This window comes from Dermochelys coriacea, chromosome 1 (assembly GCF_009764565.3).
Source record: "Dermochelys coriacea isolate rDerCor1 chromosome 1, rDerCor1.pri.v4, whole genome shotgun sequence".
NCBI lineage: Eukaryota > Metazoa > Chordata > Testudines > Dermochelyidae > Dermochelys > Dermochelys coriacea.
This window is the reverse complement of record NC_050068.2, coordinates 57,975,765-58,003,056: the sequence shown is the minus strand read 5'-3', so window position 1 is coordinate 58,003,056 and position 27,292 is coordinate 57,975,765. Positions and strand designations below refer to the sequence as shown.

At 40.6% G+C, this 27,292-nt stretch overlaps 2 protein-coding genes and 1 long non-coding RNA gene across 30 annotated transcripts in view; 1 reads left to right on the top strand and 2 right to left on the bottom strand.

Moving 5' to 3' along the window:
• RB1 (RB transcriptional corepressor 1) overlaps positions 1-15,149 on the top strand; it is a 160,355-nt gene extending 145,206 nt beyond the window's left edge. For all 3 annotated transcript variants that reach the window (XM_038386558.2, XM_043504518.1, XM_043504520.1), the window contains 6 exons: positions 4,791-4,904; positions 5,011-5,177; positions 6,235-6,265; positions 6,630-6,772; positions 7,431-7,480; positions 14,295-15,149. In XM_038386558.2, coding sequence (XP_038242486.1) covers positions 4,791-4,904; positions 5,011-5,177; positions 6,235-6,265; positions 6,630-6,772; positions 7,431-7,480; positions 14,295-14,368 — 579 coding nt within the window. In that variant the 3' untranslated portion in view covers positions 14,369-15,149. The remainder of the gene's footprint in view (positions 1-4,790; positions 4,905-5,010; positions 5,178-6,234; positions 6,266-6,629; positions 6,773-7,430; positions 7,481-14,294) is intronic.
• Positions 5,206-15,083, bottom strand: LOC122457948. Of its 2 annotated transcripts, XR_006277738.1 has the most exons (4): positions 14,952-15,079; positions 11,991-12,202; positions 11,170-11,788; positions 5,206-9,165 (listed from the first exon to the last, which is right to left on the bottom strand). It is a non-coding gene; the product is annotated as an uncharacterized LOC122457948 (long non-coding RNA). The 2 variants fall into 2 exon arrangements; XR_006277737.1 differs by lacking the exon at positions 11,991-12,202 and having other exon boundaries at positions 14,952-15,083.
• A 2,346-nt stretch (positions 15,150-17,495) lies between the features above and the next one.
• RCBTB2 (RCC1 and BTB domain containing protein 2) overlaps positions 17,496-27,292 on the bottom strand; it is an 82,295-nt gene continuing 72,498 nt past the window's right edge. For 20 of the 25 annotated variants that reach the window (XM_043504524.1, XM_043504525.1, XM_038386563.2 and 17 more), the window contains one exon: positions 20,055-22,892. In XM_043504524.1, the coding sequence (XP_043360459.1) occupies positions 22,752-22,892 (141 nt within the window). In that variant the 3' untranslated portion in view covers positions 20,055-22,751. Of the gene's footprint in view, positions 17,638-19,084; positions 19,462-20,054; positions 22,893-27,292 lie in introns of those variants that run through there. The other 5 variants (XR_006277733.1, XR_006277735.1, XR_006277734.1 and 2 more) reach the window with 5 other exon arrangements.

Here is a 27,292-nt window from a genome sequence, read left to right as displayed (position 1 = left end):
GCATAGGCAGTGGCAGTACGGGCTAGCCATCCTGAGTACAAACTTGAGGGTATGTACTCGGGGTGGCTATCCTGTGTCGCCACTGCTTGCCGCTGCCTGTGCTACCATGGCTACACTGCTATTTTTAGCATGCTAACTTGATGAGAGGTAGTGTGAGTATATGTTCATGAGCTGGGAATCGCACCCCTTGCTCCAAGTGAAGACACAGCCTACGTTTTTGCACTGATGTAACTAAATTGGTAGAAAAACTAATTCAGTTAAATTGGTGCAGCTCGTGACTGTGATTGCAGTTCTGATACAAACACATTAATATTGGTATAACTGTGTCTGATTGGGAGGTTACACCAAAGTAACTAAGAGTATGTCTACACTACAAAATTAGGTCGATTTTATAGAAGTCGATTTTTAGAAATCAATTTATACAGTCACTTGTATATGTCCACACTAAGTGCATTAAGTCGGCGGAGTGCGTCCTCGCTACCGTGGCTAGCATAGACTTAAGGAGTGGTGCACTGTGGGTAGCTATCCCACAGTTCCCGCAATCTCCGCTGCCCGCTGGAATTCTTGGTTAAGCTCCCAATGCCTGATGGGCCAAAAACATTGTCGCAGGTGGTTTTGGGTACATGTTGTCAGTCGCCCCCCCCCCGTGAAAGCAATGGCAGACAATAGTTTCACGCCTTTTTTCCATGCAGATGCCATACCATGGCAAGCATTGAGTATGCTCAGCTCAGCTCACTGTCACCACGGTTGTTGTGTCCTGGGTGCTGCTGTCAGCAGGCGGTGCAGTAGGTCTGCTTACCATCATCATCCAGCGCTTCCGCTGCAACTCCGCTCTCCTGCAGCTCGGGGGATCCGTTCTGGTCCTCCTGGGTGCTGCTAACCATTGTCATCCACCACTTCCAATGCAACTCTGCTCTCCTGCAAATGTCATACCATGGCAAGCATGGATCCCGCTCAGTTCACCCTCACCACTGCTGTTGTGAGCATTGTAAACACCTCATGCATTATCCTGGAGTATATGCCAAACTGGGCTGAGACTCCAGCATGATGAGGATTTTGATGAGGCCATGGACACAGCCGTTCCTGAAAGCACAGGATATCATGGTGGGATATCATGGTGGCAGTGGGGCTGGTTATAGATTCATAGATAATAAGGTCAGAAGGGACCATTCTGATCATCTAGTCCGACCTCCTGCACAGCGCAGGCCACAGAAGCTCACCCACCTACTCCTACAAAAAACCTCACCTGGTTGATACAGTGGAACGCCAATTCTGGGCCAGACTGGTGGGACCGCATAGTGTTGCAGGTATGGGATGATTCACAGTGGCTGCGAAACTTTCACATGCGTAAGGCCAGTTTCCTGGAACTCTGTGAGTTGCTTTCCCCCTGCCCTGAAGCACAGGAATACCAAGATGAGAGCTGCCCTGACAGTTGAGAAGCAAGTGGCGATAGCCTTGTGGAAACTTGCTATGCCTGACTGCTACCAGTCAGTCAGGAATCAATTTGGAGTGGGCAAGTCTACTGTGGGGGCTGATGTGATCCAGGTAGCCAATGCAATCACTGACGTTCTGTTATCAAGGGTAGTGAGTCTGGGAAATGTGCAGGTCATAGTGGATGACTTTGCTGCAATGGGGTTCACTAACTGTGGTGGGGTGATAGACAGAATGCATATCCCCATCTTGGCACCAGACCACCTTGCCAACCAGTACATAAGCCACAAGGGGTACTTCTCAATGGTGCTGCAAGCACTGGTGGATCACAAGGGACATTTCACTGACATCAACGTGGGATGGCCGGGAAAGGTACATGATGCTCGCATCTTTAGGAACTCCGGGCTGTTTGAGCAGCTGCAAGGAGGGACTTACTTCCCAGACCACAAAATTACTGTTGGGGTGTTGAAATGCCAATAGTTGTCCTTGGGGACCCAGCCTATCCCTTGCTCCCATGACTCGTGAAGCCTTACACAGGCAGCCTGGACAGTAGTAAGGAGCAGTTCAACTATAGGCTGAGCAAGTGCAGAATGGTGGTAGAATGTGCCTTTGGACGTTTAAAAGCTCGCTGGCGCTGTTTGCTGACTAGGTCAGACCTCAGCGCAACCAACATTCCCCTTGTTATTGCTGCTCGCTGTGTGTTCCATAATATCTGTGAGAGAAAGGAGGAGACGTTTATGGCAGGGTGGGAGGTTGAGGCAAATCGCCTGGCATCTGATTTTGAGCAGCCAGACACCAGGTGACTAGAAGAGCACAAGTAGGCACGCTGCGCATCAGAGATGCTTTGAAAACCAGATTAATGACTGGCCAGGCTATGATGTAACCGTTGTGTGTGTTTCTCCTTGATGCAAACCTGCTCCCCTTGGTTGATTTTAATTCCCTGTAACCAAACCACCCTCTTCCCCTCCCCCCTTTGAAATAAAGTAACTATTGTTTTGAAACCATGCATTCTTTCTTTCTTAATTTTTTTAAAAAGTGAGATAACTGACAAGGTAGCCCGGGTGGGGTGGGGTGGAGAAGGGAATGACAAGGCCACATTGCTTTTTGTAGCAACACTACAAATCTTAATCTTATTACTGACCTCGGCACAAAAAGTGGGAGTGTGCTAATAATGTTTGCAGATGATACAAAGCTGGGAGGTATTGCCAATTCAGAGAAGGATCAGGATATTATACAGGAGGATCTGGATGACCTTGTAAACTGGAGTAATAGTAATAGGATGAAATTTAATATTGATAAGTGTAAGGTTATGCATTTAGGGATTAATAACAAGAATTTTAGCTATAAGTTGGGGACGCATCAATTAGAAGTAACGGAAGAGGAGAAGGACCTTGGAGTATTGGTTGATCATAGGATGACTATGAGCTGCCAATGTGATATGGCTGTGAAAAAAGCTAATGCAGTTTTGGGATGCATCAGGAGAGGCATTTCCAGTAGGGATAAGGAGGTTTTAGTACCGTTATACAAGGCACTGGTGAGACCTCACCTAGAATACTGTGTGCAGTTCTGGTCTCCCATGTTTAAAAAGGATGAATTCAAACTGGAGCAGGTACAGAGAAGGGCTACTAGGATGATCCGAGGAATGGAAAACTTGTCTTATGAAAGGAGACTTAAAGAGCTTGGCTTGTTTAGCCTAACTAAAAGAAGGTTGAGGGGAGATATGATTGCTCTCTATAAATATATCAGAGGGATAAATACAGGAGAGGGAGAGGAATTATTTAACCTCAGCACCAATGTGGACAAGAACAAATGGGTATAAACTGGCTACCAGGAAGTTTAGACTTGAAATCAGACGAAGGTTTTTAACCATCAGAGGAGTGAAGTTTTGGAATAGCCTTCCAAGGGAAGCAGTGGGGGCAAAATATCTATCTGGCTTTAAGATTCTACTCGATAAGTTTATGGAGGAGATGGTATGATGGGATAATGGGATTTTGGTAAATAATTGATCTTTAAATATTCAGGGTAAATAGGCCAAATCCCCTGAGATGGGATATTAGATGGATGGGATCTGAAATAGACTATAGAAAATTCCTTCCTGGGTATCTGTCTGGTGAATCTTGCCCATATGCTCAGGGTTTAGCTGATTGCCATATTTGGGGTCGGGAAGGAATTTTCCTCCAGGGCAGATTGGAGAGGCCCTGGAGGTTTTTCGCCTTCCTCTGTAGCATGGGGCATGGTTGACTTTAGGGAGGCTTCTCTGCTCCTTGAAGTCTTTAAACCATGGTTTAAGGACTTCAATAGCTCAGACATGGGTGAGGTTTTTCATAGGAATGGGTGGGTGAGATTCTGTGGCCTGCGCTGTGCAGGAGGTCGGACTAGATCAGAATGGTCCCTTCTGACCTTAGTATCTATGAATCTATAAATCAAATTGTTTGAATGACAGCCTTCTGTTGCTTGGGCCATCCTCTGGAGTGCAGTGACTGGGTGCCTGGAGCCTCCCCACCGTGTTCTTGGGCGTCTGGGTGAAGAGGATATGGAATTTGGGGAGGAGGTCAGGCTGTTATACGATGGATGCAGCAGGGGTCTGTGCTCCTGTTGGCTTTCCTGCAGCCCCACCAGACGCTTCATCATGTCCGTTTGCTCCCCCATTAGCCTCAGCATTGCCTCCTGCCTCTGCTCTTCATGCTCCTACCTGCTTTTCGCGCTCACTTAATGCTTTCCATGCCTCTAACACTGAATGCCTCCATGCATTAAGCTGTGCCCTATCAGTGCGGGAGGACTGCATGAGCTTGGAAAACGTCATTGTGAGTGTGGGGGTGTTTTTTTTTGCCTTCTAATCTGCGATAATCTGAGGGACGGAGATGTGTACCTGGCTAGAGCATCGGAGTTCAAAGTGCTGCCCAGAGCGGTCACATTGGAGCACTGTGGGATAGCTCCTGGAGGCCAATACCGTCGATTTGCGCCCGCACTACCCCAAATTCGATCCAGCAAGGTCGATTTTAGCACTACTCCCCTCGCTAGGGAGGAGTACAGAAGTCAATTTTAAGAGCCCTTTAAGTTGATGAAACGGGGTTGGTTGTGTGGACACATCCATTTTAAAATCGACCTAACGCGGCTAAATTTGAATTAAGCCCTGATCTACACTACAGGGTTAGTCAGTTTTTTTTACCGATTTACTTAAATCTGCAAAAACTGAGTGTAGAAAAGCCCTAAGCAGCAGTGCTGGCAGCTAGCACACAAGACGCAAACACCCTTAAATATTAGCCAAAGCTGATTTAAATAAATGGTCCATGCTGTGGGAATTGGACTGAAATTCAAATTTAAGATTATTTTTAATATATAATTTTTAACCCTTTCAGACTTTCAAACGAGTGCTGATCAGGGAAGGACAATATGACTCCATTATAGTCTTCTACAACTTAGTGTTTATGCAGAAACTGAAAACTAACATTTTGCAGTATGCCTCCAATAGGGTGAGTTGTTGATCTCTTATATATTTGTTGTGCTGAAAGTTGTTAATTTAACTGATTTAAAAAATAATATTGTAATTATTAAATATCTTACTCTTTTTTGTCATAGCCTCCCACCTTGTCACCCATCCCCCACATTCCTCGAAGTCCTTACAAGTTTTCTAATTCACCCTTACGTGTCCCTGCTGGAAATAACATCTACATCTCACCCTTGAAGAGTCCATACAAATTCTCTGAAGGGATGTTGTCACCCACAAAGATGACTCCAAGATCCAGGTTGGTAATAAACAATTCTCTGAGCTGGTGACAGTAACAAATAAGCATTTCATTCAAGCAAGTTAGGAAATTATACACTTGTGATTTTGTTAGATATCAATGGCTATAGCTCTTTCTTTTGGTCCAAAGTTTGAGCCCTATTTTGCAACCTTTACTTAGAGGGAGGCCTTTTAGTTGGCAACTAATCCACTGGAAGATGGATTTAGTCTTCATAAGATGAAATAGAAACATCTCTTCTTCAATGTGCCTCATTTGATTTGTTATATATTATCACTGTCTATGTATATCATATTCATGTAAAATGTGAACTACTTCAGTGCAACCAGAATGTGCACTGATGGCTCAGAGGATTCGTAATGGGTCAGCAGTCTAGCTTTATGCTACTAGTTTTTGATTCAGCCAGGGATGGTAGCAATTGAACATCATCCATTGCCACACTCTGGCTGTTTGGCCTATGCAAAATGAGTTTGTTGTCTTAATCTAGTGCCCAGTGAACACCATCACAACAGGCCCTTCGTGGGAAGGCTCAGCACAGAGGCCAAGGATTGCATGGGCATGGACACTGAAAAAATTACAAATCATTGTTTGTTTTAGGTTAAACTCCTGCTATGATTGGTTAGCAAACATCTAAAGGTAATGATCAAAGGAAGGGCATGTCTGGGCTACTCACCTGTTGAGAAGGGGGTGTTCCTGTCAAAAAGCATGGAATGGACTAAGTGGGCCTCTAATTCTCTCCATTCCACAATTTCTCTTCCACGTGCAGTTCAAGGTGATTCTGATTTGGTGGTTCAGTGCTTCCTCTACAATTCTGTCTAGAATTATAAAAATTTAAGAAGAAATTAAGGTTGTGGTGAATATTTTGCCCTCATTGAATGCTTAGCATATTTTTAAGAGATAAAGGAGTGATTTCTTTAGTTTAGTATGCCAATGTCTTAGAAAGCATATATTCTCTTCACTAGTCTTCATGCCAAATTGTGCAAGTTTGTGAGTGTTTCTATCTTTTCACTGATAAATAATGCTTAATCTTTAAAGGTCATCATCTTGTTTGTCTTGACAGAATCCTGGTGTCAATTGGTGAATCATTTGGGGTGAGTGAAAGTTTTTGAATGTCAAATCTTGTGTGTGTGTGTGTGTGTGTGTATGTGTATATTAAAAATACTGGAAGGAATGTGCTGTTTCCTGTTTTGTAGAACTGGTCAGTGTCACTGCTTTAGTTGAGTGTCTTGTGGAATTTGTAAACAAAGATTGCTGGGGCACTTGCTAGCATCTCTGAAATAGCCTGAATTTATAAAAAAATATTCCATGTTATATTAGGGTAGTTAGGAAAAGTTTTAAAGAGCCCTTAAAAGACAGCAGATATATAGAACTCTGAAAAATTGATTTTTGGCTAGTAGTCTGGAAAATGTACATAGTTTACTGGGAATGTTTTTTATGGTCTTCTTGTAACCCTAGACTTCTGAGAAGTTTCAGAAAATAAACCAAATGGTTGGTAGCAGTGACCGTCAGCTGAAACGTAGTGCTGAAGTAAGCACTGCTCCTAAACCACTGAAGAGACTTCGCTTTGATATAGAAGGACAGGATGAGGCAGATGGAAGGTAGGATATAGTTCTTAACTTGTCATGAAGCTACATGTACTTTTATTTCTGGAGGCCTATAACATAAGGTTTAGCAAAATAATAACAAAGCAAACAAGCTACCATCATACAGAGGTACTATGTCTTAGCTAATGTACGTATGCAGTGTTGTAGCTGTGTTGTCAAAATTCAGTATTTTCCATTGTTTTGTTTCCCAGACCTGAAGAAGAGCTCTGCGTAAGTTCGAAAGCTTGTCTCTCTCGCTAACAGAAGTTGGTCCAATACAAGATATTACCTCTCTCACCTAGTATATGGAATAATATAAAATATTTAGTGATAGATTTTAGCCTAGTGCTTCTTGAATCTGAACCTCTCTAGTGTCAGGAGCAAGAGTTTCTCCTGCTGGACCAGAATTGGGTATTAAACTACTGTTTCAAGTGGCTTTGGTCAAACTTAGCAAAACTGAGGATAAAATTGAGGATTAGAAAGCTAACAACTCTTGAATCAGCTTTGGTATGCAGGAAAAAAATACTAGGGCTAGGTTTGCATTTTTTAGAAGAAACCAGACAAAGGTGGTGACGGAGCTGACATGAACTAACCACAGTTAGTAACTTGCTTTATTTAGACAAAAATAAAAAGAACATGCTACTTGCTTCAATTAAATGTTTTCTGTCCGCAGCAAACACCTACCTGGAGAGTCCAAATTCCAGCAAAAGCTTGCAGAAATGAGTAAGTATTGTCTACTGTAGTAAATGAGTAGAAATGACAGTCTTGGGTAAAAAAAGGTGGTTTCTCTGCCTGCCGACTTCTCCAAATAAAAACCTTGCTAAACATGTACATAATTTCACTAACAGCCAGAATTACTGAGTACATTTATTATGTTACTCAGTTTTACAGAGTTTCCATCTGATCTAGAAAATGTAGTTTAAAATGGAAATATTGAGCCACCATTTCAAGTGTGCTAACTGACCTAGATGTCATGTAAAATAGACATTTCCTGTAGATAGTGTATGAACATGACGACAAATTTTTCTTAAATGTGGGAATTCTTAGACTGAAGCTTTGTAAGTAAATACTGGCCTTAATACGGTTCTAAGTAATATGCAAAAGGTTTGTTGTAGTAAATTTATCATTTGCTTTTGAATAGAAAGGGGATCTTAAGAGATGTATAGTATGTGCTCAGTCTGTAGTTGGGATCTACCATATGGAGCTGTATGGCACATTTTTGAAGAGGATAGGGAGGAATCGTACCATATACTCTCCTGGACATACAATAGAACTCTCATGGTGGATATCTGGGGGATTTGGTGAGGCTTGAGGGAAAGACATACACTGTGTTACAGCCAAATTAGTGCTAACTTCCTTTTCAGACCTTCAGCTGTTGTTTGTGACAACTTGTGTGGGTCTGACCTATAAAACAGTATTGAACTGAAAGCTTTAATACTGAATGTGAAAACAAATGTTTAGCCTCTCTTAAATTATTCAACTGTAAGCATGGTTTACCGGTTGTAAAAATTGCACTTAACCTCAAAAGAGTTGCATTTAAATAGATTTGGTAACGGATCTAATCATTCTAAGTCAGTTACAGAAATAAAATGCTCAGTACAGTGAATGTTAAACAATGGTGTTTGTAGTGCTTAAGCAGTTTTTGTAGTCTGGTAAATAAGTGTTGCTGTGCTGGTTTGTTTTGGAGCTGGTTTTGCAGATAAATGCTATAATACACAAAAATAAAAATAAAATACATGTACAAAACCCAAAATACAATCCACCAGAGGTGCTCTGATGAACAAGTGTTTCCAGCTGCCTGATGGTCCAGTAGCAATGTTGTCTCAGAGGCAAATGCAGTTAACACACTAGGCTGGAAAAGATTTTAGTATGGAGGCAGACTTTGGAGAAATTCTTGAGTACCACTGTTCCCTACTACTGCCTCCCTTCCAGGCCCCCCACAATACACACAAAAAACCCCTAAGACCTTCCATGACATCATTTTTGTGTAAGGAAAGCTGCCACTCTTACACCCCTCCCCCCCCACTCTCCTAAAAATTGCTACAGTTTATGTATGGTCTGGCTCCCCTTTCATTGATCAGTGGAGGCAGGGAAACCCTTTCATTTGAGAGCCTACCCCCATCTATGTTCCTTCAAGTATCTGGATCCATTGTAGAGATTGGAGCTCAAAACATCTCTCCATCTGCTAAATTCTGTCTTGGAATTTCACCAGCAATAGCTCTACTTTGATATGTCTTCTGTCACCACTTGCTTCCCAATACAGACTTGCACGTCTTCTAGCTGGAGTATTGGAGCAAAAGTTTGCAGAAAGTACGGAGACAATCTGCAGTCTGGGGCCCTCTTCTTCCACAGGAACATGATGCCTCTTCTGCTCGTAGATTTCTCAGTTGGACTGAGAACTGGATGAGCTAAATGAAGAGTAGAAATTTAGGAGACCAGAAGTAGCAGGAGACCCACCAAAACACACAAATCCACTGTCCAGCAGTGCTATCACATCAGAGGGACCAGAGCCACTGTAGTTGTACTCCACTAATCACAGAAATACCTTCCAAGGGAAAGTTGTGGGGAGGAGGCTCTTGCCTAAAAGAAGCTCAGTCCTCCCTTCACTAGTTGAATTTTGCCCATATTCAGTTTCTCATAGATCCCCTTCTCTCAGACATGCCCGCTGAGGTTCTCTGCTGGATATCTGAAGATGAGTTGGAATCATCCCTTAATACCCTTCTGAAAAAATTTAAAAAAAAAAAAAAAGAAAGCAAGCAAGCAAGCTGGGGTCGTTCCAAGGAGAATAGGACCCAAAAGATTACACTGAATTATACAAATATTGTGACTGAAGCTCCTTGCAACCAAGGAAATACAAGATGGCCAAAAAACCCGAGTGGGGACCCTGGAAATTCCATCTCTCAAAGGGTCACAGTAAGAACTGTAATACTATGGTTCAAAGAGACCTACTGGCACTGAGTTTGGAAACAACCCCATTAAAAGACCAAGCCAGAACCATCTGTTTCTGATATATAAATGTTTCTTATCCATTAGCAAAAGAAATTCTAAATTCCAAATCAACATAGCCATAAGAGATTTAATCAACTTAGCAATGGGCCAACTTTCCAAGGGCAGATGTCAAAACAGGCAGATGATGAAATTTTACAACTAATAGCCAAACTACCAACAGATAGTTCAAATACCTAAAAAATCAGGCTACAGTGGTAGCTGAGACAAAGAGATCAGTCTTCCCAACAGAGGGGGATTCGCCCTCCCAGAATTGGATGGAAAGTAAAAGGCTGCTAGATGCTGAAATTATAAATTTAAATAGAAAGCAGCCTGAGAATTCACTTCAACAAAGCCACTCTTGACAAAATACTTAAACTCCATTCCACAAGGGACATTTGAGCACAAGCACTGTTGAACAAGATCTTGATATAAGCTTTCTTCATGGTACCATGGATATCCTCAGTAAAGGTCCACGGTAGTTATCAGTATAGCAGAAAGATAATGTGCATGCAAAACTAAGCACCTACCCAACCTCTTGGTAGCCTCACCTCACTTCCAAAAGGGAGATCTTCAGAGGATTTTTCAGTAATGCAGCTGCCAAGCACATAACTGTATGCTGCTCATTCACCATTTCAAGCAACTAGGCCTACACACACTTAACGAAGTTGCCCCTCTTTTTAGGCTTTTATTTACAACAGGCTTAAAGGAACATCCAAAGGTCCATTTGGAAACAGAACCTTTAGAAGATGAGGACCTGAGACACCCACCTTTGAAGTTCACAAATTGAACTGCATAAAATATGCACTTGAGCAAGAGTTATACTCTGCTTTTGGTGGGCATATATATATAGTTTTTCATATAGAAAAGTTCTCAGATCAGGTCTTTAAAAATTATTAAAATGTTAGTTGGAGGAATCCCTACATTTGCTTCATACAACTAAGGACAACAAAGAACGCTGAGAAATTGATAATGCAGGCAGTGTCAGACTGTGTCCTCTTGATAAGGCCAGCCAAACCAATACTCTTTTTAAAGAGAGATTCTCTGGAACATACTCCATCTTTATCCTGGGCCTAAAGAGATCTAGAAAAAATCAAATATTTTGAAGCTCAAGGCACTCAACAAATGCAGAAAATACGGAAAGCTAAAGAGGGAGACTGATTTTGGCATCATCCCCTGTCTATGAAGAGACTTTCTCTCATCATTAGATCATAAGAAGAAGCATATTTCCACTCTAAGGCAGTCAGTGAAGCATCTTCAGTTTGACTCAGGATCTGTGGGGCCCAGAGATCCCAGGAAATGGTGCCTGCACCCTGAGCTTTAGAACTAATAACATCCTAGATAACCTTTCACCTTTGCAGAAAACCAGCGTACCACTGTAGTGCCAGATTTTTCACCCTTTACTCAATCAAATGGTATTTACTTACACAAATAGTCCCTTTTTGGTTTAGTAAACAGTATTCAGTGTCAGCAAAAGTTGCAAAACCTCTCCACAGAGAGGACCTCCAGAAAGTGGCAACAGTGGATATCTCCTTGGATTGGTCATCCCAATTCTCTATTATAGCTTCTGTCCAATTCCACTACTGTCCAGAGCGGTACAGAAGATCAAACAGAACAGTATGATGTTGATTGCTCTCCACTGGACCATGAGTCAGAAGTTGTCAGAGCTGACATATCTGACATCCCAGGCCATATTGCACTTGTTATCAAGGAAGAATAACCTATTCTTTCAGCATTCTTTTGGAAGTTGAATACAAAGTCCATGATGCTTCTGAACAGGGAAGAGCTAAAGAAAATAGGCTGCACATGAAAAGAGAACACTCCTATTGGCTAGGAAGGAATCATCCTTGAAGGCGTATATTTTTATTTGGTACCTTTTTCAGTTTTTGGTACAGAGAGAGGTTGCAGATATAAAGCAACTAACATCCCATTAGCTCTTTCATCTAATAGTCACTGGAACTGGTGCATAGTACTTAAAGTGCAGATTTCATTAGTATTCAGTCCTTTGTTCCCAGAGGGCCTGTTTGGCAGATTATATTCACATACCTGTTGAAAGCATTAGACCTAAAATGAGATGTCTGACAGGATTTGAGTGGGATTTTCAAAAGTGCTTAGAGTTGGCCTAACTCTGCTCCCATTGAAGTGAATGGTACAATTCCTCAAGTTCAATAGGAGCAGTTAGGCCAATGTGGTACACTTTTGAAGATCCCACCCTTATTTTAGTGCTGCATGCACTCAATGGTATTACCTTCTTAACCATCAGTGACCTGTTATCTTGGCAGGATTGGGACGGTATAACATGCTTCAGCAAGCCACTATACTGCATGTTCCACAGGGACAAAATAATACAGAGGAAGAATTCATCCCAGAAAGTAGTTTTTTTCTTTTAATACTGACTTCAAGTATGAAAAGAAAAAATCATCTACCCACACTGGATCTCAGGAGAAGATTCACAATACCCTTGAAAAGGACAGAACAGTTGATAAAAAGCTTGCGTCTCATCCTGTTTCAATCCCAGACCAGCAGCATGAAAGCCTATAAAGACACCATTTCCAAATGGCTTAAACTACATTAAGAATGCATACAGAGGACTCGCACCTCAGAAGATAAAGCAGGACACCCAAGATCAGAAGGCTTCCTGGGCAGAGAAGTTCTGTGGCTACATGCTGCATTCGATGGCGGGTCTCAGATGCAGCTTTTGGTAGAGTGGTGCTCTTTAGGCTCCACCTTAATGAGCTCTATCTTTTCACAGTCTTCTAACCCTGCTTGTTTCATGTAGCCATGCAGTGAAATGTGTGTTAAAGTCCACCTTTTAAAGCAGTCACACCGAGATGTATTCCTAAACATTTTCTAATGGAAAGTCACCTGTACTAAATTACTACAAATTATCCCCAGATGCAGCAGCACCGAAGAGATCAGGTGAACTGCTTTGGATTTCAGTACCTGGAAGGCATGTGCTCCATTAACTGTATATGCACAGAAGACTGCATTTTGCATAGTTTTGTACATTGCCTTGTTCTAATACTGAAACTACCACAGATCAGCTATAATAAACATTTTATGTTTCCTTGGATGTGGTTACAGGCAGTCAGATCTATGTTTCTTTCTGCTTTTACAGGGTTTCATTCAGCTTTTCAAGTAAAATTCTCACCCACCAAATTAAAAACAAAACTGCCCTCCCTCTTGAGACCACATCTTGTCAGTGCTCTAAGCCAGTCATTCTCAACCAGGGATGCGCGTACCACTAGGGTTACACAGAGGTTTTCTAGAGGGTACATCAACTCATCTACATCAGGAGTTCTCAAACTTCATTACACCCGTGACCCCCTTCTGACAATAAAAATTACTACATGACCCCAGGAGGGGGGACTGAAACTTGAGCCTGTTTGAGCCCCACTGCCCCAGGTAGCTGAACTGTAACCTGAGCCCCACCACCCAGGCTTCGGCTTCAGCCCTGGCAGTGAGGCTCAGGCTTCGGCCTTGGGCCCCAGCAAGTCTAATGCCAGCCCTGGCACCCCCATTGAAATGGGATTGTGACCCACTTTGGGGTCCCAACCCACAGTTTGAGAACTGCTGATCTAGATCAGTATTTCTGAGCCTGGAGGTCGCAACCCCCAGGGTGAGGTCACAGAATGGGTTTCGGAGGGTCGTAAGTGCAGGGCTGGCATTAACAGATGACAAGCAGGGCAATTGCCTGGGGCCCCATGAAGCTAAGTTACATGCTTCAGCCCCAAGCAGTGGGGCTTGGGCTTCGGACTCCAGAAAGGGGTACAGTAGCCGGGAAAGATTGAGAACCACTGCTCTCAGCAGCCACAATATTGGTTTAACTGTATAGTTTTTCACTGCTTGTCACATCTTGTGTATAAGTCAATGGATATGCCCACCCTTATCCCCACCAAAAACAGTTGTTTAACCTATCAGATTTTCTTCTCTAAGACAGGCATGTCTGCTGAACCAAACACTCTACATATATCTTTGTTAAATGGGGGTAGGGAACTAAAATTTGGTTCAGTCCTGTTCGTAGTTTACTAGTTGCAAAGTTTAAGAGTTGATGTTCTAGTATTTTATCTAGTTACTTTTTATTAGTGTGTGATTATTTAGCCACTGAAGTTTTGGAAAAGTTCCTTGTAGAGGAAGTTGGTGAGTCAGGCTTCAGATGCAGAGTTCTCTTCTGATTGTGATATTAGCTACTCTGAGCAATAAAAGGACTTGACCTACATATAGGGCTCAGTGAACATGCTTTATCTCAGGAAAGAGAGAGATAGAGTTTGAATACTACACTAATGGGAGCCAGTATAAGTACACGGAGTTGTACAATGTAAGTACACAGTTCTTTAAGGCTGTAAAATAAACTGGCAAGTCAGAATTACCAAAGTAATTAAGAATTAAGTATTTGAGTACTTGTAGTTCAAATTAGGGTTTAATTTGTTTAGAAAAGTTGTCAGGCTAAAAGTTAAATTCTTTGTATCTTGAATAAATACACCCTTTAAAATTATTTTGCACAAGTTGATTTACTGTAAAAGGTGGTAAAATTACTGTCACTTTTCTCTAGCATCTACTCGAACAAGAATGCAAAAGCAAAAACTAAATGATGGAACAGATACATCAGCCACTCAAGAAAAGTGATCATCTTCTCAGGACCATGCGGTGCACTGCATGCTTCTCTGCCTTTGTCTTTCTTTTTCAGCCACCGTGTTAATTACTTTTTTTTTTATCATCAATTGCTAGTTTAAAATGTTTGGCTTTTTTTTTTTACTTCAGTGTTTTTCATTATATTATGCCTTATGATGTAGCATGTACACAATGTAAGCCACTGAGTTTATTAATTTATATATTTTTGAGGATTTGGAAGAGTTTTTCAGCTTCCTATTGCAACATTGTTCATTTAATGCCAATTCATTCTACTTATTTTGAACTCTTCTATCAAAAATAAAGTTAGATAGAATGATTTGAAATGCACTAATTCTTTTGTTCATTAGATTTCATTTTAATGTTGGAATTTTATGCACTTTTTGCATATTTTGTAAATTAGGGGCCAGATACTGCAACGACTTCTGACTCTGTAGAATTACCATTACCCATTAACTTTACTATGCATGCAGTCATAACTGTTGCAGAATTAGGCCCTACCATTCATTGTAAGTACAACATGCAAACACAGTGTAAAGTAAACTCACATAGCCATACTACTGAAACAAATAACAGATACCTCAGCTTCTTAACATCTAGTACTTTTTCCCCTTTCAGTTTGAGTGGACAGTTACACTGCTGGTCATCTGTTAGTCAGTTTGAATCTCACTGAGTATGAATTACTCAGAGAGTAGGTATGTTTCAGGGACAGATTTTTTTTTTTTCCCCAGGTACAAAATACTCAGTGAACTTTCTGATATTTCTGGATCATGAAAAATAAGAAAAATGTACATGAAATGAAATCATACTGTTACCAATCTGGAGTTTCTTGCTATGACCTCTACAAATACTGATTTGCCTGAAGTCAATGATTTAGCTTTCTCAATTTTGCCAAGAAATGGGAACAGAACCCTAGCCTCAAGTTGACCTCCTAAGGATGAATAGCCTGACTTCCAAAGTGCACCCAAATTCATATTTATGTCAAGTTTAACATGTGAAGCATCCAGATTTGAAAAATGTGGTCAAAGTCCTCCCTCTCTTCATAAAAGGACACAACTTTTAAGACTATTTGAATTATTGCTAAACAAATACATTTTTAAATTAGCTACTCAGTTGTGGGTATTTTATTTCTAGTAGTCTAAAAAGCAGCTCTAACAGAACTTTTTGATGACTGCTGCCTTTAGAATTATCCATTCATTTTAATGAAGATTTAGTTTTGTGCAACTACCTAAATTAAAGCAGATACAGTAAAAAAAAATAAAATAAAATAAAAAAAAATGGGTTTTATTACACAAACTGTTTTAAAAAAAAATCTTGTGTAGGTAACTTAGTTAGAAATCTCTTAGTTGAAAATAGAAAATACTTTCGGTAGTGTCATCTTTTTTTTTTTTTTAAAAAAAGATCAGTTTTTGTCAGTCAAAATCTAATCATAGAGCAATTTTTAAAAACTGTACAACAGTATATTGATTTGGAAATATTTTGATGAACTTTGAAATAAGTTACCTTAAGTTTTAAGTCTGAATTTGGTTTCAACTTCCAGAAGTATGTACAGAAGTGTTAGTATCTTACATTTCTTTGCTTATTTTTTTGTAGAGTTTACAGGTGAAACATACTACAAATAATGGGATACACTGACTTTAAGCTCCATAGTTGCAGTTAGAATAGTGCCCAGATCTTAACTTTGCTGGCTAGAGAACTGCAAGGAGTAGTATACTGCAGAGTTCAGTACTGTGACAATGTACTTTTTTTGTTCAGGCAGACTGAAGACTACATTTAAATGTGTATGGTTGCATATTGTACAACTAAATGGATTTCATTCCTTTCAAGATAAATAAAATAGCTTTAATAAGATTTATTGGTGATCTTTGTAACTTCCTTTTTTATTAGGTATAAAGTTAATGGGAAAGTATCATGTGGAAATAACATCCTTCTGTTTCATGCTTAGGCTGCAATCCTACAACTGGTGTGAGCAGAGCCCCCATCGATTTCAGTGAAGCTCTGTACATGTACAGGGATCTAGATCTAAATATACATTTGAGCCCTAAGCCATCTACAAACTTCCAGTAGTTCCCTCAGTTTGAGTTCATTTCAGATTTTTCTAACTCTATTTTCTACCAGCATTATCATTATTTGTATTACAGTAGCACACAAGATAAGGACCCCTGTGTGTTAGACACTGTACAAACATATAGAGATGCTGCTTTGAGGAACTTAGTCTAAATAGACAAGACAAAGGTCAGGAGGGGACCATGAGGCACAATGGTATAACAGAATTGGTCCAAGTCAGGGGTAGAGATGGGAAGAGAACTCAAGTCTCCAGCTACCCAGTCTAGGCCTACCCACTAGACTGTGCAACCTCAGATGGAACAATGCAGACTCCACCTGAAAATCAAGTTACTCTTTCTTCTTCTTCTGTCATCACCAACTAAAGAATCTGGAATTACAATTTAATTGAAGTTCTACTGATGACATGGGAAGTAGAATGGAATAGTATTCTATCTACTTAACTACTCTTGACCTTCTTAACTGATTTTCCACCTTCAAATGATTAACGCACACAAACCACAAAGAAAGCAAGTCAGATGTATGTTATAGAAAGTTATTTCACAAATTTCTTACTGTTGTAGCCCTCATTTTCTTTTCTGCTGATTGTCAGCTGTTGCTCTGCTACGTCAAACTTAGGTCCCTGTCATTTGGAGCTTAAAACTTACCTATCTTCTCAGTAAGATTTTATGCAACTGGATACAAAGTTTGTTGCTATGCTAGCTTTGCAGTGCTGACCAGAATGTTTGTAAAATCAGTACATATGACTTCAAATTGCACCTGGGTGCTATAAGCAATTTGTCACTCTTGACTGCTTTAACCTAAACCTTCACCTAAAAAAATAAATGTTTTCAGCAAAATATCTTATCTCCAGTTTACAGAAACTACCACATTAACTGTCAGAATACAATTTCCAAGCAGTACATTTGATATTTCTGGTAAGTTACAGTAAATGCTCCAATTGCCCTAAGAGGATTTTGAAAGTTTGAGATTAGTACTTTTTATTACTGCTTCACACACAACTCTTCAAAATGATCTAGTGTTTTTGAAATTTTATTTCAGAAAGGGAAATCAACCTGCCTTAAGGATCCAAAGTTGGACAAACAATAGTATTAGAGATCTTTTCTCCCTGCAGTTTTATGTCTGGGTCCCTTCCTTATGTCCTCTTATTTCCTGATGTGATGTGTTTTAAAGGTCAGAGTAACTTCTCTGATTAACTATTACTGAAACAGAATATAAAAAACTGAATTCAGTTATTTATGCTCCTCTTCAACAGTGCAACTTCAGCTCTTTCATGTAGATCTATACATGAAGAATTTTGTATTTCCAAAACAGTGGTACTCTAGACAAGTCTAAGTAAACAACATGTACGCCCACTTGAGTATGTGAGTTACTACAGTTATTCACAGGCCAAGAAAGAAACCAATTATAAAAGTGCATGAAATGGTCGGACATCTGTAGAAGGTTGTGTTGCTGTAGGAAACCAGCACATGATACAGTGTGAATATTTTAAAATGTAACAAGTTTAGTTTATACAGATATCCTGAAAAAAACAAACAAACCTTCTTTACCAAGCAGAAGTGGTATGTCAAAAACACATTTCATCCAGTTGCAATCAGTTTTTCACTACTGCATTAACTTCTTTGAAAGACTTGAAATCTCTTTCCCTGTCAAATTCCCCCCATTTTTGTGCAGACATTGGTTTTATTGCTGCTCATGAGTCTAGCAGTCATTTCCTTAAAGTCTTGTCTATACAAACACTTAGTCATTCCCCACCCTGCAAGCTGGGCTATAAATCTACTCCTCCCTAATCTGCTGCTGGGCACTAAAGTTCTGTAGCACTCAGTGATCCCACCCTGCTTTGAAAGAGGAGTAGTTCAAAGGGCACTATGGAACCTTTAGTGCATAACAGTAGGGTCTGCACAGATTCCTAGTGTACAGTAGGCTAGTGCATGGGTAGATTTTTCACCCCAGCTTGCCACATGTAAATGAGCCCTTAGAAAAAGACTGGTTTCAGAGTAGCAGCTGTGTTAGTCTGTATGTGCAAAAAGAAAAGGAGTACTTGTGGCACCTTAGGCTCCAAGGTGCCACAAGTACTCCTTGTCTTTTTAGAAAAAGACTGTGGTCTTTACACTATACTTTGGAACTGCAATTTTTATCCTGTAAGTTACCTATTTCTCTCCCCTCATCCCCACAATGTGCTAATAAGGAAGTAATAAACAGCTGTTCAAGAATGGTCAAAGCAATTCTATGTAGGCTTTAGATTATAATAAAAAGTGAATAGGTCAAAGGCTAAGATCCTAAATATAAATGTTTTATTAGTTGTCTATAAAGCCAGATGAGTTTTTACAGAAATCTGAAGTTGGCTGGATTTTATTATGGTAGGGCTACATACATCCTTAGGGGGTCAAGCAAAATTTGTCATGCTAATGGATAAAGGTTTTATTTTACAAAGTAATCCCAAGGAAACAATTATCTTCAGTTTATATAAAAAGCATTTATACACTAGAGCAATTTACACAGTAAACGTGCTTTGTAATAAAGCTCCATCATTCCAAAGGTGGGTCCTAGAAAACACCATGAGGCTGAACCTACTAACATCAATCACTGAGATAGTAGTTTACTTTTATTCCTTTTAAGTTTCATTTAATTCAAGAAATATTTATTTACCTGTTTTCCCCAGTGGTTAGTTGGAGGAGTCTCTTGTTTAGCTGTCCAAGGATATTTTAGGTCATCAGTCAAGTTTTCAAATGAATACCTCACCTGTCTAGGATTACAATCCCAAATGTCTACAAATATTTTTTCATTGCTGTCTGAACTGGAGTCTCCAGAAACACATTTAATACTGGCTAACAATGGATCCAATTCCAAGATCAAAAGGAGTGGTGGCAGCAGCAGCCTCGATCATCAAAAACAAAAAAAAAATAAAACCATTACCGCCCAGGCTGGATTTAGTGTCCTCACATTGCTGTTCGAGTATGCACCTGTATAGACACACATGCTTTTTGGTTTCCAACACCAAGTCGATGCGCTTCTAAAGGCTTGACCTTTAAGTGCAAAGGAAAGTAACTTGTGTTGCTGATTAATGAGTAATGTGAATGAAAGCTAAATAAATATATTTTTATGACATGTGCATATAGCAGTGTATAAATATACTATTAAATTGTCCAGGTCAAGAATTAAATGCATAAAATCCTCACTGAATGAACAAATGAAGACGTCTGCATTTTATCCTCACTACAGAGAAATTCACTTAAAGAGACATCACTGCAGAGAAGTTCTCTCAAAGAGTTAGTTCCATATGGTCACTACTACAAAAATAAAAAGTTGCCTGAAAGAAAACAGCCCAAGCTTTGGTGTGCACAACTGAAATGCTGCTTAGGGCGAAGCAACTAAAGGGTGATGGACACTGCTCAGAATTGGTTTTCCTGTGAGACTCATCTACAAATGCTTCCTTCTTTCCTTAGTCACTGAATGCAGACTATTTAGTAGAGGAGTGCAGATGCCCAAATTTTCATTTCACAGGCAATTGTGATTTTGAAGTTTCTTGCAAACTGAATTTTATGAAAACCTGTTTTATCTCAGCTGAAAATGTTTCATTTACTGTTTCAAAATTTCTTATAAAACAATGGTCCTAAAAACAAAAGTTGGAACATTTTGTTCCAAAAGTGCCAAAATAATAATTTGGCGTCATCAAAATGCATTTTCAACCATTTCTAAATGAAACAAATGTGTTTTGTTTTTACAAAAGGGCATTTTCCATTCCAGAAAAAGTTCCATCAGAAAAGCTTTTAACCAGCTCTACTATTTAGACAATAGTGACACAGCAGCTTAAAGAATATTTCTAGTGGTGGTTGAATCTGGTCTATCTACCATCATTTCTAAGCACCTCACAAGTTAATAGATTTACCCTCCCCAAACCCCTGTGAGGTAGGGAAGTGCTATTATCCCCTTTTGACAGAGGAAGAACTGAGACATAGACGAAGGATACCTGTACCCAGCAGCTGGGAGATTTTATTTCCAGCTTGGGTAGATGTACATGCACTGGCTCTGCTTGAGCTAGTGCCTAAAAATAACTGTGGCCATAGCAGCTCAGGCTAGCTATCCAAGTACATATCCAGGGACTTGGGCAGGATTATTCTCAGATGACTAGCCCAGGCCACTCCTCATTCCAGTGATTGATACTAGAAATTTTTGAGCTGTTCTAGTCTGTTTCCTAAGCACAGCACTAAAAATATCACTTTGCCATCATTAGCTAAACATTGTGGAAGAATTAAAATAAAAGTATCCAAATTGGCAGCGGTGTAGAACAGAACGGACCCTGAGAGAGCAGAGAGAAAGGTACCTATGGCAAGTAAGCATGCTAGGTATAGTGGAAATATAGAACAGAAATAGGATTAATGAGCATGTGTATGTATGTCTGGGTTAATGAACGTGTGTTTTATAAAACAATGTAACATTCATATGTATAAAGTTGAAGATTTAAGATTGCTGTCAGGACTGCACATTGCTCATTATCATATGAGGGTGCAACACTTAATACTGTTCTAACTGTATGATACTGCAGTTGGGATATTTTAAAATGTGTTTTAAGGAATTGTGTTAAAGGATTTATTTCCAGCGCTTTATGCTTAGATTACATTGTAGCCAGGGATCATCAGTGTGCTACTGTAATAAAAGATACTTTGTTTCGGAAAAGTAGTGCCTGTGTATCTATCAATTCTATTGGAAGGCTGTATCCGAGTTCTCCCAAGGGTAACTGGTCTAAAATATTCTGGGGAGTTTTTCTAAAAAGGAACTGCTAGTAAACCCGAGTCATTCCTCTAGGGTGGGTTCCCTTTCACCCTGCAGAAACCAAGTAAAAGTTAGGAGGCTACCTGTTAGGGAACCTCTGCTAAATCCAGGAGGGGACAATAGATAAAGCTATTCTGGTAGTACCATGAGTCTGTTTTTGGGGTCACCCCACGATGGTCATGCTGCAATTTGTAGGTGCTAACTGGAGCAGAGCAAGCAGATGTATGGAACCAAAACTAGGAATTACACCTCCCAGCTGCTGTGTAGATGTGCCCAAAAACACACAGGATGTCTATGACAGAGCAAGGCTACTGTGGTGTCCTAACCACTGGCCCATCAGTTTGTGAAGTCAGTTCACCTATTCTTTTAACAGAAATTAGATTAAATAATTTACATACAAATTAGTCTTCTGTATCATAACAGAAACTAAAACTGATAAACATTTTATAATCTCAGCATTCTGTGTCACAGTGCAAAAGTCTTTCCACGCAAGCATTAGCATACTGAAACCTTCTCCACCCATTGCTTTAGCAAGCGTTTGAATGGCACCTGGTTACCACGTGAAAAGACTTTAACTTTCATTATTTAATCATTGAATTGATTTATAATTATCCCTATCTCTCCTCCCCCACACATAATTCATGTCAAGCACCTGTCTTATCTGTAAACACTGGCAGAAAAGTCAACTGATAATTCCTTTTCATTGAGTTTCTTTTTCATGGCAGGTGAAGAAGTGTGTTTCTGAGCAGCAAAACTAACCGTGAAATAACTCATTACATGACAAAACCAATTAGAAGTTACTGTTCCACTGGAAAGGTGAGGTAAAGTCCCTGGAAAAAAGAACCAATTGTTTTTCATCCGAGAAAATGACTTTAAGAGCCAAGAACTCAAAACTAGCCCTTTAAAATAAGTCCTCCATATTTAAATTCAGCATAGCCTTCTCTTGAGCCTTGGCTGCTCCTAATTTACAAAAGTATCTATTCTGTGGCTTTTTCTTTATATTTGGGGCTCTTTTAAGAGGAATTTGTATAATATATTCCTTTATCCTATATTTAGCAAAACAGGCTTCTAGCTCAACACTTCTCTACAGGGGGTGATAAATTAACCAGAAAGGAACCTTCTTGTAGCACATTTACTTTGATTGACCTTAAAGGTGCATAATGAAGCTTTAGCAACCGCCAGCTTCATGTTATCCAGTAAACTCAGATGAAAATGTTAAAGAGCTGTTTTTCAAGGGAGAAAACAAGGAATACAAATGGAAAACAGTGAACAGTCCACTTGATTTTAAAGGAAAACTTAATTATTCCATTAGGATTTTTTTTTAAGCTTAAGTTGTTGGCAGATTGTTTATTCTATACCATACCCATCTTCACAAAGCTTGTGCATTAGGCTACATGGAAGCTTATTAAATCCGCCCATCAACATTAACCCTGACTTTAATGGATGTTGTCCTCTTTTCTTCCAGGCATTCTGAGTGCTGATAAGTTTTTCAAAGAGGAAGTGTTCCCATGACGAAAGTATCTTTCTTTGAAGCAAGCATTCTTCAGTTTTTAAATGCTCCTACTCTGCTTGCTTTGCTAATGAAGTTCTTCAAGAGGTCATGGTCCATTTCTGCAAAGCCCGTAGTTTGTGTAACTACAGTCAAGTGGTTTATACAAAACCTGAAGCAAAATTCTTCTAAGTCCTAGGAACAAAATAAGGTTATGAGTTATTCAATAAGATATTAAAAATTTAAGTGATCATTCACATCTTGGCTATCTGTTTCATCCCAACAATATCCACCTGAATGTTTACAAATGCTAAATAATACCTAGAACAAAACATTACAATAGCAAGACCAGAAACTGGTCAAAGCAGCTACTACTATTTTGACTGGTTACAACTGACATCTGGCTATCCTTCTTCCTAAAGCTCAACTCAAGGCCACACTTCCTCAAAAGCTCAGTTAACTATCAAAAGAGGATGCTGCCTATATCGACCCTAATCTACTGAAAACAGCAAGATGATTGAAGCAAGAGTAGCACAGTAATAGTATGTTGGAGAAAAGGTAGAGTGAAGGGGTGCCCGACCTTGGATACAAAACGGATGGGAAGGGAAGAGTGGGTGAAGGCACTCCTACCCTTAGATTTCAAAGTAGAAACACAAATATGAAAATATTTGCAAATGATGTCATGCATAAACTTGGGGTTCTTAGAGTAGCTGCAGCGATGTATTCCACTTAAGTGTGAGTGTGCCCAGGCTACTGAAGCTGGAGAATTTTGCCTAGGAGGAGCCGTAGAGGGGCACCACTTGCACCTTGCAGCCATAGTCCCTCACCTGGTTATGTGTGGCAGCACCATTCCACACACCCCCTCCCCCCAGTGCCTTCTTACTACCCATGGCTGGAGTTGAAACTGTGTGTTGTCTTAACCTCACACTCTCTCATGAATTTAGTGGTTTTTCTAGTTGTATGTAATTAGTCATACAACTCACACTAATCTAAGGGTATGTAGTTAAGTATTCCCCTGTGATGCCCTCACCAGGGTTTACACATTGCCTGTTGTGTGTGGGAGCAATTCCTAATAATGATCCCCACATACAGTCTTTGCTGTGCTTGGGTGAGGCCCATGTCAAGAAGCAGTGTTCAGTCTGTAGATTGTTCATGAAACGGACTCAGGTGGATAGGAAACTTCGAACATGTGCTGTTTTAGGCAAACAAGCCATGCGATCTGCTTCAGCACTAAGAGCCATGTCAGATCAGAGATCGTTACCCTTGGGTTCCTTGGCTCTGAAGCGGGGGAGGAGCCATTCTGTGTTGAGTGCACTGAGGAAAAAGTTCACATAAAACCAAATGAGACTGTTCCAGGTCTCGTGGACTCTCCTGCCTCCCCAGGAAGAGCATAGACAGGCATGGAGTTAGTGCCAGCGCATGGGATGGTGTGGGTGCCTCTAATTGATCCCCGGCACTGAGCAGGGGCATTAGAGACCTGTACTGTCAACTCCAGTTCTGGTCCCAAGGTATCTGTTGAGTTCGGTACTGACAAAGGAGATGCCACTGACTGTTTTCTTGCTAGCATCATGCCAAGTGGCTACAGTCCTCCTTTGACTTTCCATTCTGACTTCTCCTTTGGTCCAGGACTTGGCAAGGACTGCATTGTTCATAGCCCCGTTGCCTGGACAGGCCACTGAACCCTCCAGTCTGTTGGCACTGCAGCCTTATATTTCCCCTTCCACAGTCCGTGGAAACAGGGCCAGTAACGGGCTCGGTGCAGGAGTCCTGGACACCGAGAAACTTCTCAGCACCATTGCAGCTGGCACTGCAGATGTTACCAGGGTGACTTTCAGCTGTTTTGGTACTGCTGCTGACTTCGGGGTCCACACCGCTTCTGGCACTGGCATACCTGGTCCCGGGAATGTAGTATGTGAGCACGGAAAGGATAGCACACTGCAGGGTGCTCTGCCAAGAGGCGATCAGGTTGTGGCAGTTCTGCATTGACAGGAGTAGAACTCTGTTAGCCGATCACTTGCCTGGGGTCCAGAATCATCTTGCAGACCATCTCAGAAGGAATTTTTCCCTCAACAAGTGCTCTTTGAAGCCCAGTGTTCTGCGAATCATCTTTGTAGTGTATTGCTTCACAATGAACAAAATGAGTTTGCTACAGGGTCAACAGGAAATGCTGGTTGTTCTGCTCTCCACCTCAGCTGGCAGTCGGCTCTTCTATAAGCTTTTCCTCCAACTCCAACCATTCCACAGGTCATCTTCAAGCTGAAAGCAGAAGGGGCCAAGCTCATCCTCATTGCCTTGGCATGGCCAAAGCAGTGCTGGTTTTCCTACCTCCTCAAACTGTCGGTACAGCCTCCCATATCCCTTTCTGTCCATCCTGACCTGCACATGCAGAATCACAGCACACTCTGCATCCCACGCTCAGCTCTCTACATCTCAAGGCATAGCTGCTCTTTGGTTGAATAAGGAAGAGAAATACTCAGTGGTTGTTTGACACGGTCCTACTCAGTAGTAAAAACCCTCTATTAGGATAGCCTATTCAGCAAAGTGGAATTGTTTTTCAATATGGTCATTGGCCTCCAGAGTTCAGCTGATGCTGGCTAGTAACTAAGACATCTTGGAGTATTTGCTGCATCTTCAGTGGTCGGGCCTTTTGCTTAGCTCATTGAGGGAGCATCTATCAGCGCTCTCAGTCTTTCATCCATCCATTCATGTATCTAAAGTGGTTTCTCCATTTAATTGAAACCAGATGGTATATTTACTTGTATTTTTTCCTAAGCTGCATTCATCCCCAGAGGAACAGCGTCTTCACACACTGGACATCAGACGATTCTGGCCTTCTATCTGGGCAGGACTAAACCCTTTCTTGCTGCATATGACATAAACAGATGAGGTGAAGACTGTATGAAGGGACAGGCAGTCTCCTCCCAGAGGATTTCTAAGTGGATAACTTCCTGCATCAAGACTGCAAATGAATGGCTTTGGCTATGCACCTGCTACAGGAGCGAGAACATTCTGCAAGAGCACAAGCTATGTCAATAGCATTCTTAAGCGACATCTCGCTGTTGGATATTTGCAGGACTGATACATGGTTGTCAATATATATGTTTACAAACCATGACACATTTCCATGGCATTGAGAGCAGATGCAAACTTTGGGAAGGCAGTCCTTCAGTCCTTGTTTAGTTAGACTCCAAGCCCAATGCTATGGGAATACCCAATGCTTGTGAGTCACCTAAGGGGAATACATGGTTACATCTATTTGAAGAAGAAACCGTTACTTACTGAAACTGTGGTTCTTTGAGATTTGATGCAGTTGTTTATTCCACAACGCACACTCTGTCTCCTCTGCATCAGAGTCTACTCTGTCTGTACGGTGTGAAGGAACTGAGGAGGGTCAGGTGGCACTGCCTCATATAGCCAGGGGCGGGGCTCTGGCCATGAGGCACTAGCGCTGCCCTCCTATTGGTACTGCTAGGCAAAATTCTCCAGCTCTGGTGCGCTAAGTGTGCACACACCTAAGTGGAATATACATCTGCATCACATCTCAAAAAATCACAGTTAAAGTAAGTAACTGTTTCTCTTCACTCCACTGTTGTTCATGGGGTTGCTTTTAGAGTATGTGGAAGACTACAAAAATGTTTGTGAATTTGGAAAGTTTCTGAATTTTAGTACAAATGATTGACAGTGAAAATGTGTCATTCATTATTCTCTTGTTTAAAAAGTTTCAATCATCCAGTCAGCTAGCATACCCTGTGACTGACTAGTCTGCAGTGGGCTTGGTAATCTAAGTGACCACCTCAAAAACAACAGGATGAGATTTGTTCATATGAACTATATGATGAATCCTTATGCATCACCAGAAATCAGGATCATGTCACAAATGTGAACAGGAGACAGCTAATGTATTTCAACTTGAAGGTTGACACAAAATAAAAAAATGCAAAAGATGCAACCATATGCAATTACTCTAAAAATTGTTATTTGTACACTCAAAAAGAAATAAATGCATCATCACACAATAAAGCCTTCAATTTTCTTAGTGTATCCCTGGAAAAAAAGCTAATGATTCCTTCCCTCCTTTACCCAAATTAACTTCAACATCTGCAAAATTTGTCAAAGATACAATTTATTTTCTAGCCATTGTGGGACCCCAAATTAACTGCCTCCTATACACCGAATATTTAACTTAATTTAACTTAACTTAACACATTAGCCTCACAAGGATGTAGATATACATGTTGACTTCTGAATTTGCATCTTGTAACGTGCAGAGAAAAAAACAGCAGCTGGATTAGACATGATGGTAAAAATAACTGTTTTGTCCTTGACTTACTAGTACAAGTGTTAGATCAATAGTGAGATTTTCTGAAAATTCTCAGCATAGGTATACCCAACGTGGATGACTGTCATATGTTTTGTAAACCATGCAACCGTAACTGCACTCATGAGCCTTGCACATTCAACCTTCTAGCAGTGGCAGCATTCCCTCTCTTTATGCACTGATACCTGTCCCCTTTGCAGCTTGTTCCTGTGTAAATAACTTCTGCAGAAGGAAAAGGAATTAACCTATCCTTTGCAGCAAGCACATTACAGATAGA